The sequence below is a fragment of the Ahaetulla prasina genome, chromosome 6, assembly GCF_028640845.1.
Source record: "Ahaetulla prasina isolate Xishuangbanna chromosome 6, ASM2864084v1, whole genome shotgun sequence".
Lineage (NCBI taxonomy): Eukaryota > Metazoa > Chordata > Lepidosauria > Squamata > Colubridae > Ahaetulla > Ahaetulla prasina.
The window spans coordinates 83,161,837-83,175,364 of record NC_080544.1 but is presented as its reverse complement, the minus strand read 5'-3'; the positions used below and the strand labels follow the sequence as shown (position 1 = coordinate 83,175,364).

The window sequence follows — 13,528 nt, the reverse complement described above, 5'->3', positions numbered from 1 at the left end:
TTTTCTTTTATAAAGGAAGCCTCTTCCATATTAGCATACCCACAAATTCAACTCAGACATCAGATATCCTACTAGGTAGCCCACACAAGAGTACGTGGAGGGGTGTGTGAAAACTGCAAATGATTTCATATGTAAAGACAAGAGTCCTAGAGATTTTCTTACTTTTAGAGATAGAGCTGGATACCAATATTTATTTCAGTCTCATTTGAAGCAGAGAGATGAATGGAATGGAATGAGGAATGAGCATTGCCTTTTGAGGGATAGGATTCTTCCTTCAAAAATAGGATGTAGTTCAATTTTTGATTCCACACAGCAAAAGTGTATCAACTCGCCTGCCAGTTCAACAGAATGAAAACTGAACAAATGACCAACACACAGCCATTTTGGACAGCAGATAAAACATTCGGCATAAAGTTGGATTACCAAATAGAGGAAAGACGCTCTTGATCGGAAAGCCAGAGGGTGAAAAAAGGACAGGATCTTTCCAGAAACAAACACACTTGTACTGGCGCGCGTGTACACATACTTCTCTAAATACAGTGCTGTTTATTTTTACCATGCTTTTCAAGTTAAAGAATTATGCTGGCCTTAGTTTAGCAAAGTATGTGTTTATATAAACGCATAAATTTGTACAGACATTTTTTACAGTTTCTTAACCGTTTCTTTTTCTCCCTTCTCCTTCACACAGGTATTTGTAGCTATGCATTGATATCTTCATTCTGTTTAGATAGCTAAACTCCATACTTTCCAAACTTACTTTTAACCAAGAAAGGTGATGGCAAAAGGGGAAAAAATTATTTTGGAATTCCAGTCCTGGAGTTTCTTCACTGGCTCCTGGCTTAATAACAGTAACAGAGTTGGAAAGGACCTTGGAGGTCATCTAATCCAACCCCCTGCACATGCAGGAGACCTATACTAGGGATTCAAACTGCTGAACTGCCGACTTTTTTGACTGACAAGCTCAGTGTCTTAGCCACTGAGCCACCTAGCTAGCCAGCTGGGTTTGACCTTTCCAAATGCTGTAATCTTAATTACCAGGTAATTCTCTTGTGGATCTGGCTTTCAAGTCATGCTTGCTCCAGTTAGATTCCTAATTACATATTCTCATTTCTTCAAAGCTCCCCTAACTTTTATTCGATTAACATAACAGCCCCAAGCTACATAGCACATACTACCTTGTCCACAGCCCATTTTTTGAAATATTTGCTCCAAAAGACAGGCATTCTTGCTCAGAAGAATTAGACAAGAAGCTTCTTAGTCTCTACTTCAAGGGTCACCAACCTTATCAACTTTAAGCCTTCTGGACTTCAACTCCCAGAATTCCTCAGCCAGCTTCGTCCACAAGTTTTAAAGTTGACATGGTTGGAGGGTCCTGCTCTATGTGATTCTTTGCATGGGGCTGGCCCTTAGACAAAAATCTTAACTTTGAGACTGCTTAATGTGCACCTTGGCAATTTAGTAAGTTATATCATGTACGAGATACTGTTTCTGGTTTTCAACAATATGATCTTGGAAGTTGTATTTCTTAGCATTCATTTGCAGGTGCATCTGCTGGAGAGGGATCAGAAAAAGTCAAGAAGTTGAGTTTTACCAATGATCAAAGCCCTGATTCTTTCAATATATATGTCAACATTGCCTGCTGGTACAAAGGAGCCAGACTTCAATCGTAAGAAGATGGTACATGCCATCTTAACTTTTATTCACCATTTTATTCACCCCATTGGCAGATGCCCCTGAATTATAGTTCAGCAGTTGAATCAGATAGACAGTAGATTAATATTGGACAAGTTGAGGTTTAGCACTAGCTGACAGTTTATTAGAGATCTCTGATCGCTAAGCAAGCAAGTTTTCCTTCAGATGTATTTCCTTCAGTTGCATATCTCTAATGACATCAGTTTAAAATTTTTCCTTAGCTTCAGAGAAGCTCAAAGCTCTTTTAATCTGCATTATTAATATGCTTATAGACTATGGAAGTTAACTTCAAATTCAAACCTGTGCCCAAAGACCAGCAATAAATATGACAATTCTGGGAGAAACATTAACTAATGAGTAAAAATAATCAGAGAGCGCTGTAATGTCTTTGCATACTATGTTTTGAATGATTCCTCTTCTCTCCTGCTCTAGGGTTACTTTCTCTGATGTTACACACACTGTTATAAAGCCACGCTTTACTTGTTCACAGTTTCCACAATGTCTAAATTAGGTTATAACACTCTCCAAAACAGCATGCAGAAGGAACTTGGGATGTTATGTCTGTGAGAAAAATATGGAACTAGAAGTGTTTAGGCATATAAAATGATACCACAGGAAAGGAACTATGTTTCTATTGTCACAAACACTAGAATAAGAAATAATAGTATTAATTACTGTTATTATTGTACTTCACTATTATTCATTTATTATTGTTGTGTTTAGGTTTTGTGTGTGTGTGTGTGTTATTAACTGTAAAACACCTGGGGTCCTTCCGAAGTAACTGCATTGAAAAATAAATACAGTATTGTTTTGAAGTTCTTTACAATTGATTGATTATGTACCATTCGATCATTTTTAACTCCTAGTGACCAATAGATGATCTACTCCCAATCTAGTTCATGTCTCCCAAAGGTGAACTCATACCTCTGTAACTGAGTCCATCCACCTTGCTTTTGGTCATCCTTTTCTTCTAATTATATTTCCTATGCATGTTGCTTTATCGCAGGGGTCTGCAAACTCAGCCAGCAAAACAAACCTTTGCTGGCTGAGGAACTCTGGAAGTTGAAGTCCACAAGTCTTAAAAGAGCCACGTTTGCAGACCCCGCTTTATCGTAACAATACAGGAGTGGTTTATCATTGCCTTATCCAAGGGATATGAAATGATGTCTTTGCCATTATCACTAAACATTATCACTAAACTAAACTAAACATACATTCCCAACATACACTCCTGACAGACTTCTCTCCTCCCTCTCTGGAACACACCACTACCACCACCACAATAAGGTAGCAGAATAGGACTGGGATGGGTGGGAGAGACTTTGAGTCAGTGCTGACACCTGTCATCCAGCTGGACAAGTCCCTCCAGTTTTCTTGACTGTATTTTAGAAGTGATTTGCCCTCGCTTCCTTCTTCGGGTTGAGAGAATGTGATTGGCCCAAGATCACCCAGCTGTTTCACATCTAAGGCAGGACTACAAACTGATTACAACATCTAGTTTCTAGCCTGGTGCTTTATCCACTTCCCCAAACTGGCTTGCTTCTTTGCAAATAGTTATCTTTAATAACTGTTTTAGATTTCAATGCAAAGCAGTTCAATGTTCTTCAGATCTTTATTTCTTGCTTTAAAAAAAACCTGGGACCTCCAATTATCTGGCACTTCACTTGGATATGACTAAGAGATGATTAACCCTGTTTCTCCTCTCTTACCGGTTCTCTGCAATAAAATCTTAGGGCAAAGGAGGGCACCAATACATTTTAGGACTTTCACTGAGGAATTGGGTCTCTCTCTCTCTCTCTCTCTCTCTCTCTCTCTCTCTCTTTCTCTCTCTTCCATTTTTTTTTTTTTTGCACATATCTGAAGAATAACTTTGTGTTTTCTTAGTGTCTTTCATCAACCTCACTTTATCTTAATCTTTAGCATTCTTGATGCCATCTCTATATTTTGGGCTCTATTTCCCTTGTGTTATATAATTTATTCATCTCCTAAATATGCCTGTTATGAGTTGAGTTTTCTTACTTTTTTGTGCCCATGGATCTTTTCTACTGCCCTCTTTGTCCCAACCCCAATTGAAACAGTTTACAAATCAGTTTCTACTATCTCCTTTTTTTAAAAAAAAATACATTTTCATTTTCTCCATTAGCTGCTCCCACCATGAAATGCTATTACAATTGCTCTGAGTTCATTAAAACCTACCTTTTTAAAAGTTCTAGATAAGTGTTTGTCTACACTAAGCCTTAATTTCTCTTAAAAACAAAAAGCCCACCATTGCATAATACCTTCCATTCCAGGGGTCTCTAACCTTGGCAACTTTAAGCCTGGTGGACTTCAACTCCCAGAATTCTGGCTGGGGAATTCTGGGAGTTGAAGTCCATCAGGCTTAAAGTTGCCAAGGTTGGAGACTCCTGTTCCATTCAATGCTCCTATTACTCCCATTTCTTCAGCAAAGTCTTCCCTTTGAGTTAAATCAGTTGAAGGACAGGTGAATCTTTACACAATAGAGATACAACAATAGAAATTCTACAAGAAAACTAGCTTCCTTTCCTCATAAAAAATCATTATTGTATATTCTTAACTTTACTTACTCTCACTTTTTTACACACATACACAAAATCCTTGTTACAAAAACAGAGACTGGATTTTCTGCTGGTCCGACAAATTTATTTTGCTATCTTGCATAAGATATTGTTCTATATCCTTCTTTAAGCAGCTTTGAACTAACTATCTTTCACACTTAAAGTTTTTCAACTAAGTTCTGATTTCACATGCATCAGCTGGAACACTTGAAACACACAGGAAATTCTACTTTACAGCCACAAACCAAAGAAGGAACTCGCTGGGCAACATTAAACAGAACTACTTCTGTTTTTCTGATAAGACAGCAGGTATGTACCTCTTAAAATATAATTCATTATCATTCTCAAACTATTTAATTTCATATGTAGTATATTTCTTTCTAAATCTCCATAGTAATATTGAACTTCATCACTTATCGAGAGTTGACGCTGAAATAAATTAAACATGTGAGAAATAAAGAAGCAAGACAAACCAACTAATTCGGTGCTTTCAAATATCTAATGTAATCCTCTGACAGATACAGGAATCCATTACTGCTTCAGAGAATTGTTTGTTACATTATTTAAATCTTTAGGTTTAGCAGAATGAGCGATCTCTTTCAAACCACGAGTAGAGATGTAAGTAAAATATGTCAAATATAGAACACAGCATATTTCCTCATGGCATAGATTTAATTCAAATGCACATACACACACATATATATACATATATACATATACATAACACACACACACACACACACACACACACACATATATATAAATTGTAGACAGACAGACACTAGTGATAAATGAATAACAGCAGATCTGCCAGCTCCATTGCCACCACCATGCAATGAGCTACCAAAAACAGCTGATCACTCCAGCTCAGCTCTGCTCTCAGTAGGACTCAAAAATGCTGAAAATTCAGCAAGATGTTCCTACAAATAGGTATAAGCCAATCCTGCTGTGTGTGTGTGTGTGTGTGTGTGTGTGTGTGTGTGTGTGTGTGTGTGTGTGCAGGCGCACATGTGATTGTGTGTGTAACCGTGCACAGGTAATCACAACTGAAGTGAAATCCTCCATGGATTGCCACCACTTTGCTGCCCGCACATGCATGCTGCTCGCCAAAAGCATGCTGCGTGCACACGCTTGCACAGTGCGTACCAAAAATACACTGCATGCATGTGCAGCACACACCAAATGCATGCTGCATGTATGCACAGTGCATTCCAAACATGTGCTTCATGCAGGAAAAAAAAAGCTTAACAAGGTAAGTAGAATAGTGAGGGCAGGGGAACAGCTGTGCCGTGCAATTTAGATTCTCTAGAATATAAAATGCACGACACACCTGATTCTCGGAAATACTGGTTCGGCCAAACCAGTAGCTTTTTTTTATTACCGGTTCACCTGAACCAGTGTGAACCAATAGCATTTCACCCAATTGAGCCCAAATTTATGTTGCTAAGTGAGATGGTTAAGTGAATTTTACCCCATTTTATGACCTTTATTGCCATAGTTGTTAAGTGAATCACTGCAGTTGTTAAACTAATAACACAGTTGTTTGTTAAGTGAATCTGGCTTCCCCATTGACTTTTTTTGTCAGAAAGTTGTAAAAGGTGATCACATGACCACCCCCCAGCGCACCGCAACCATCATAAATATGAACCAGTTGCCAAGTGTCAGAATTTTGATCATGTGACTATGGGGACGCCATAATAGTTGTTAAGTGTGAAAAATGCTCCTAAGTTACTTTTTTCAGTGCCATTGTAACTTTGGATGGTCACTAAATAAATAGTTGTAAGTTGAATGATTACCTGTAGTCAGATTCATATGTTAATTTTAGTCAAAGAGTTGTAATGCTAATCACGGCAACATACCGTGCAAGAGGTCACGGTGGATGACCTCTGGAGGGCTCGGGACAGGGGTTACTCCTCTGCCCTGGTCCTCCTAGATCTCTCAGTGGCTTTCAATACCATCGACCATGGTATCCTGCTGCGGCGGTTGGGGAGTTTGGGAGTGGGAGGCACCGTTTTTCGGTGGATTTCGTCCTATCTCTCTGACCGATCGCAGACGGTGTTGGCAGGGGGGCAGAGATCGACTACAAGGCGCCTCCTGTGTGGGGTGCCCCAGGGGTCGGTTCTCTCGCCTCTCCTGTTCAACATCTACATGAAGCCGCTGGGTGAGGTCATCAGTGGTTTTGGGGTGAGTTATCAACTGTACGCGGATGACACCCAGCTGTACATTTCCACCCCTGACCACCCCAATGAAGCTGTCAAAGTGTTGTCTCGGTGTTTGGAGGCCATGCAGGTCTGGATGGGGAGAAACAGGCTCAAGCTCAACCCCTCCAAGACTGAGTGGCTGTGGATGCCGGCATCCCGGTACAGTCAGTTGCAACCGCTGCTGACTGTTGGGGGTGAATCATTGGCCCCAATGGAGAGGGTGCGCAATCTGGGTGTTCTCCTGGATGGACGGTTGTCTTTTGAAGAGAATTTGGTGACCGTCTCCAGGAGAGCTTTTTACCAGGTACGCCTGGTTCACCAGTTGCGCCCCTTTCTAGACCGGGATTCCCTATGCACAGTCACTCATGCCCTCGTCACTTCTTGCCTGGACTACTGCAATGCTCTCTACATGGGGCTCCCCTTGAGGAGCACCCGGAGGCTCCAGTTGGTCCAGAATGCAGCTGCGCGGGTGATAGAGGGAGCCACTCATGGTTCTCATATAACACCTATCCTGCGCAGGCTGCACTGGCTGCCTGTGGTCTTCCGGGTGCACTTCAAGGTGCTGGTTACCACCTTTAAAGCGCTCCATGGCTTAGGACCGGGATATCTTTGGGACCGCCTTCTGCTACCACATGCCTCCCACCGACCGGTGCGCTCCCATAGAAAGGGTCTCCTCAGGGTGCCTTCAGCCAAACAGTGTCAGCTGGTGACCCCCAGGGGGAGAGCCTTCTCTGTGGGGGCACCTACCCTCTGGAACGAGCTTCCCCCAGGACTTCAACAACTTCCTGACCTCCGGACCTTTCACCGCGAGCTGAAGACGTATTTATTCTTCCGAGCAGGACTGGCATAAAATGGGTTTTTTAAATTGGATTTTAAATGGGGTTTTATATTATATTATTTTATAATTTAATTTATAGGCCATATCGAATAAGTTTTTTAAATAGTGATTTTATCATATTGTATTGTACTGTATTTTATTTGGCTGTTCACCGCCCTGAGTCCTTCGTGAGAAGGGCGGTATAAAAATTAAATTATTATTATTATTATTATTATTATTATTATTATTATTATTATTATTATTATTATTATTATTATTATTATTATTATTATTATTATTATTATTATACATCCATGCCAAATATCTGGATAGAAAACTAGCACATATATACAATTACCTCTGGTTTTTGTACAACTTTCTTTGCAAGGGGATCAACTGGATTCCAACATTTTATTCTTTATGTGAACAAATATTCCAAATTCCCTGAGTTAAGAATTGATCTTATTGATAATAGTTTTTTTTTTAAAGTAATTGCAACATTAGTTTATTTCAATGTTTTTATAGTTTACCCAGATTTTTAGGCAGCTTGTGCTAATTTACCATCATACCAGGGGTGAAATGGTCCCGGTTTGGACCGGATCAGGCAAACCGGTAGCGATAGGGGCGAGTAGTTCGGAGAACTGGTAGCAAAAATCCCTGCCCCCGCTGCCCATGCCCACCCAATCGCCCAGTCCCCACTTGCCTACTTGGCAGCTTGCTGCTTATTGGGGCTCACTCACTTTTCCTGCCTTGCTTAGGCTGCTGCAATCAATTGCATCAGCTAGCAACTCAATCTGCCTGCCTGCAATCCATCTCATCAGTGAGCAACTCAATCTGCCTGCCTCATCCCTTCAATTCGGTAAATAACTGGGGGTTTTTTGGGGGCGAGCTTTAAAAAAATAGTTAATTGAAGTTTTTTTAGGAGTTGTTGTTTTTTAGACATAGCAATTTAAAGTTAAGGAAGTTTTAAATTTAGCTGCTTTTATCTAAAAATATAAATAAAATAAAATAAAATAAAATAAAATAAAATATTTGTGCAGCTTTCTGAGTTTTGGTGTGTTTCTGTAGTGTTTCACTCTAACTACACAAACACACAAAATCTCACAAAGCTGTATGTGGCATTTTGTGTGTGTGTGAGAGTCAGTTATGTTGTGTTGTGTGTGTGTAAAGTGTGAAAGTTGGTTTTTGAGCTTTTTGTGGCTGTGTGAGGTTTCTGCTTGTTGCAGGAGCCATTTTGGGTGAAGTGCAGCTGCTTTTACATTGTGTGTGAGTCAGTTGTGTTGTGTTACGTTTTGTGTGTGTAAAGTGTGAAAGTTGGTTTTTAGTACCTCTTTTTGTTTTGTGTGTTTATTATTTTTATTATTTATTGTTATTGGCCATGCCCACCCAGTCACCTGATCACCAAGCCATGCCCACCAATTAAGCCACACCCACAGAACCAGTAGGGAAAATTTTTAGATTTCACTCTGCATCATACAAAACACAAAGCATAGACTAGAAACAAACAAAAAAAACTAATAGCAAATATACTTAAACTATTAAAAATAATTTATAAATGGTTATTAAATGGGTAAAATTGGATTAATACAAAGGAAAGCCCCAAACTACTGTAAATTCTGTAACTGAACATCCCAACAATGACAAAGTCAATAAAATTCTGGATGAGGGAATCATTGTAGATCAAATCTGGAACCTTTCACATCTGATACTTTTCTAAAAAACTTAAATTCTTTTCTAAAGAATTTAAACAGCCAGAAATTTCTCATGCCTTCTATGGCTTAGGAATTCTGGAGTTCAGTATTCAGTAAGAATGAAAATGTGTGTTCCATTCCAGTAATCTGGAATTATTAACTGTAACATATTTGTAATTATTCACCAGTTAAAACAAATTAAATCACCAAAAGGGTTGTATTTACAACAGTGGGAGAAAAAAGCCAGACTAAAATGTGATTCTCTCCTATTGTAAAATTGCTAACTACAAAAGGAAAGTAAAAGGTTCATGGCAAGGTTTATACTACAAAGGCCTCTTCAAACCATTGAAATGCGTACCTAAATTGGGTATCATGTGTTACTGTTATTACAAGTTTATTCTACTGTTAACATTAAAATAACAGGCACAGAACAGAATGCAAAACCACCTCTGAAACAAAACAGCACACTGAGCTTCTCTTTATTTATGGAAGGCTGTGGCAGGTCTAAACCTTTACCACAGTTGTCTCTCTCTCTGCTCAGTGAAGTATAGGTTGATCAGGAGAGTATTTTTACTTTTTTCTTTGTTTTGGTTGCCTTTTTTAATTATTTTCTCTTTTCTGGGCACAACATTTCTGGGTTAGATAATTAATAAAGAAATAAAAGAATGAATGAACAAATAGCCAGATAGCTGAAGAAATGCAAAAAAGACGCTCTTCTTATTCTGAGTGGGAAGGTAGTGGACATCTTAATGTGGTACCAATAAAGGAGGATGTTTATAGCTCAGGGTTGAAATGAGGGGTCCTTAGTGGTCTCTGAGCTTGGGTGTTTTCTTGCAGATGTTTTATTAACCAAGCTAGGTAATAATTTTTCTCTGATTTCTCTTTATCTATTAATGACACTACATTTTTTTAAGAAGGAGAAGGCAAAGTAATGTTTCATATTGGACACCTGGTGTTCATTGTTTTTCACTTGGGTGAAGTTACTTTGCTTCTGTTTCCTAGAAATAGCAATTGTTAGCACATTTACAGTATGTTGAAGAGGAAATGACTGCTTTTACAATTTCCTATTCAGCATTCATGCTTTAACAATTTACTACAATTGTTACTACTTATACTGGAACAAAAATACTACTTTTGTTGCAGACTAACACCTTGAACATGCCCACATTCTATCCAGTGCTACTATTTATATCGTAATTAAGCTATTTTTAAGATTATAGGCAAACAAGAACGCTTTCTCAGTCACAATGCCTGACCTTTTCCTATCCTGACCTTATTCAAAAGCTTTTTAAAATTCTTTTCTGCATTAGGTTTGGTCTAATGTATAAGTTGTGGGGGTCTTATGCAAATAAGTATGTTAGGTTGTATGTTTCGTTACCCTACTCAAATAATTATTTTTCTTTTCTCTCTCTCTCTCTCTCTCTCTCTCCCCACCTTCTCTCTGTCTCTGTCTCTGTCTCTCTCTTTCTTTTTCATTCTCTCTCTCTTTCATTCACAGATTTGAGGTGTTTCCTACAATTTGCCTCTACTTTGAAATATTTCAGATGGCTTCAACCAATTCTTCAGAATGTAATATTTATTCTCAGATTCAGCCATTCACTTATTTTTATTACTTGATTTTTCTTATTGGGTTCATTGGCAGCTGTTTTGCCCTCTGGACCTTCCTGAAGACCAAGAAGCATTGCAAATGCTTGAATGTTTACTTAATTAACCTACTGACAGCAGATTTTTTGCTGACCCTTGCCCTGCCAGTGAAAATAATTGTAGATTTAGGAATTGCCCCATGGAAGCTGAAAATATTCCACTGTCAAGTCACAGCATGCCTGATCTACATTAATATGTACTTGTCAATCATATTCTTGGGATTTTTAAGCATGGACCGGTGTCTCCAATTAACAAAGGGATACAAGATCTATAGGATTCAGGAACCTGGTTTTGCCAAGATGATATCAGCAGTGGTATGGGTAATGGTTCTCTTCATCATGGTACCAAATATGATTATTCCAATCACAGAGGTCAAAGAATCACCAAATGTTGGATGCATTGATTTCAAAACAAAAGTAGGAAGAGACTGGCACGTGTTCACCAATTTCATATGTACTGCAATATTTCTGTATTTTTCAGCTATGGTGCTGATCTCTAATTTTCTTGTGATCAGATTACTTTTTCAAAACAAAGGTACAGAAGACTATCCCAGTGTAAAAAAAGCTCTAGTAAACATCCTTTTAGTTACCGCAAGCTACATCATATGTTTTCTTCCTTACCATATTGTTCGAATCCCATATACGCTGAGCCAAAGCAAAACTATAATCACAGACTGTTTTCTCAGGGAATCTCTGTATAAAGCAAAAGAATCCACTTTGCTCTTTGGTGTATCAAATCTGTGCTTTGATCCCATTTTGTATTTTTATCTTTCAAAAACATTTAGACTAACAGTGACTAAAAGTTTTGTATCCTTTAAAGGTAGACGCGTTTCTCTAGATGATCAAGAAATGCATGAAATGAAAACGCCAGAGTTTCAGGTTTCAGTTGAAACTGCAATCCTTTCCACATGAACAGAACATTAAAAATGAATTTGTCTTCCTAGTTCATTGGCATACTTTGGATTTATATGGTTTGAATAAGGTTGGGGATTGTTGGGGATGAGAGGTGGCAAGACTGAACAGAAGGAGAACATGGACATTTCAGGTGGTATACCTGTTCTGACCTAGGCTTCCTTAGAAAGTATAAAGCACAATCTTAGTCTCGCAAAACCTCTTTTATTTATATGACTGTAAATTACCTTCATTTATAGTCCGCAAGGCTTGATAAACAGAATTTCAGAGGAAGATTATCAACACCCAACTATCTCACGTGGAAAGCTGCCAAAGAGCTAATTTCCAGACACAGGGCAAGGCCAAACTTGGCAGAGTCACAAACAGAATTTTCAAATCTTGAATCTGCTAGATGAACTAATTGCTTCCTACAAAAGCTCACGTCCTGTTCGCTTCTCTTTTATGTCTTATGAGAGGGCCCAATCATCTCCAAGCCTTACTCCCAAGCCGACCCTTAATTGTTTCCTTAATTGTTCCTGTCTCTTGGCAGCTCTGCACATGCGGACACTGGGAACAGGCTCACGCTGTTCTTCTGCCTGCTGATGTCAGACTCCAGAGACTCCAGAGGCAGCAAAGAACTACCAGATGGCCTTGGCTCCCTCTCTGCCTCCAACTCAGAGCCATTGTCCGAGCCTTCCCCAGACTCCAGGACTGGCCCATGTTCCTCCCCAACCTCCTCATTGTCCGAATCTGCTGCCAGCTCTACTGGCCACTGGCGGGCCACACCAATACCAAATATACCAATACCAGTTTATACTTCATCCTCTAAATCAGTGGTCTCCAACCTTTCCAACTCAGTGGCTCAGTGAACCGGCAGAGGCAGTGGTAGTTGGGTAGGGAGAAAGCGGGAATGGTTTTAGTGCACATGTGCTCCCCCACCACTTCCACAGCTGGGTTCCCAATAGGCTATAGTCCAGCACCAGTCTGCAAAGCAGGGGTTAGGGATCCTGCTGCTCCTGATGGCAATAAACCTCCGAGGGCAGATCATAATTAAATAATTAAATAGTAAAAATTAAATAGTAAAAATATATAATCAGCATCATCATACAAAGCTATAATTAAAATACTAGAAAACAGTTGAAAGACATAAACATGAACACTGGTTAAAAAGCTCATTTAATAGGCCTGGGTAAGATTAGGTCTCACTTGTTACTGAAAAATGTCTCCAAAATTAGTCCAAAGGTTATTTCATTTCATCAGTGAATAATCGTTAGATGTTTCCAGAGTTCAGATTAAGAACTTTTTGAGTGTGGTCACACAAAGGTCTTAAAAGAGATCCATGTTTTCATGATCTGCTTAAAGTAAGTAATTTCTTATTTTTCTGGTTTTAATACAAAGATAAACTATAAGCTATTGGAAGAGAATTTCTAATCAAATTTATCACAGATAAAAGAAAAAGTACACAAACTGAAAACTTCCTCATGCATGCATCTGAGTCAAATATGTACCATTTAATACTATTTTTTATTTTATTGTTCCTTTATTGCACATCTGCCATTGCTAAATCATAACAGATGTGTCTCAGATCATTATTCCCAATCTGATCTCCTTCAAAGCTATGGAAATATTAAGCACCTTTCAATAGAACTAAGTAGAATAGACAGTTTTCAAAGAATTCCATCAGAAGTTTTCTCTTTTGGGTAACTTCATGCAATCCTTTCTTTCAAGAGGGACTGTACTATTTTCTATTATTATTATTATTCTCTGAAGAACACCTTCTAAAAAAAAAGTTGAAAACTTTAGTCCTATACAAAGGAATTTCTAACAGAACCCAGGAACATGGAGGTAGAACATTGTTCCAAGAAAGAGGTTAAGCATGTGAAAGAGACTAAAACTAATTCTGCCTTAATTACACAAAGTAGTAGTTGATCCAAAGAAGCCTTTGGTAGGCTTTAAACATTATTTCATCCTATTTGCAATAAGGAGCATTTCCAAAATATCAGTTAACCTGACTTTG

General features: G+C 38.8%; 2 protein-coding genes across 4 annotated transcripts in view; one reads left to right on the top strand and one right to left on the bottom strand.

The window, feature by feature from the left end:
- The window catches only part of MED12L (mediator complex subunit 12L), a 199,280-nt gene that overhangs the window by 122,028 nt on the left and 63,724 nt on the right, over positions 1-13,528 (bottom strand). The window lies entirely within an intron of this gene.
- On the top strand, positions 4,524-11,532 carry GPR171 (G protein-coupled receptor 171). The gene is made up of 2 exons (XM_058187932.1): positions 4,524-4,577; positions 10,476-11,532. The coding sequence occupies exon 2, from the start codon at positions 10,522-10,524 to the stop codon at positions 11,530-11,532; it is 1,011 nt and encodes a 336-aa protein (XP_058043915.1). The 5' UTR covers positions 4,524-4,577; positions 10,476-10,521.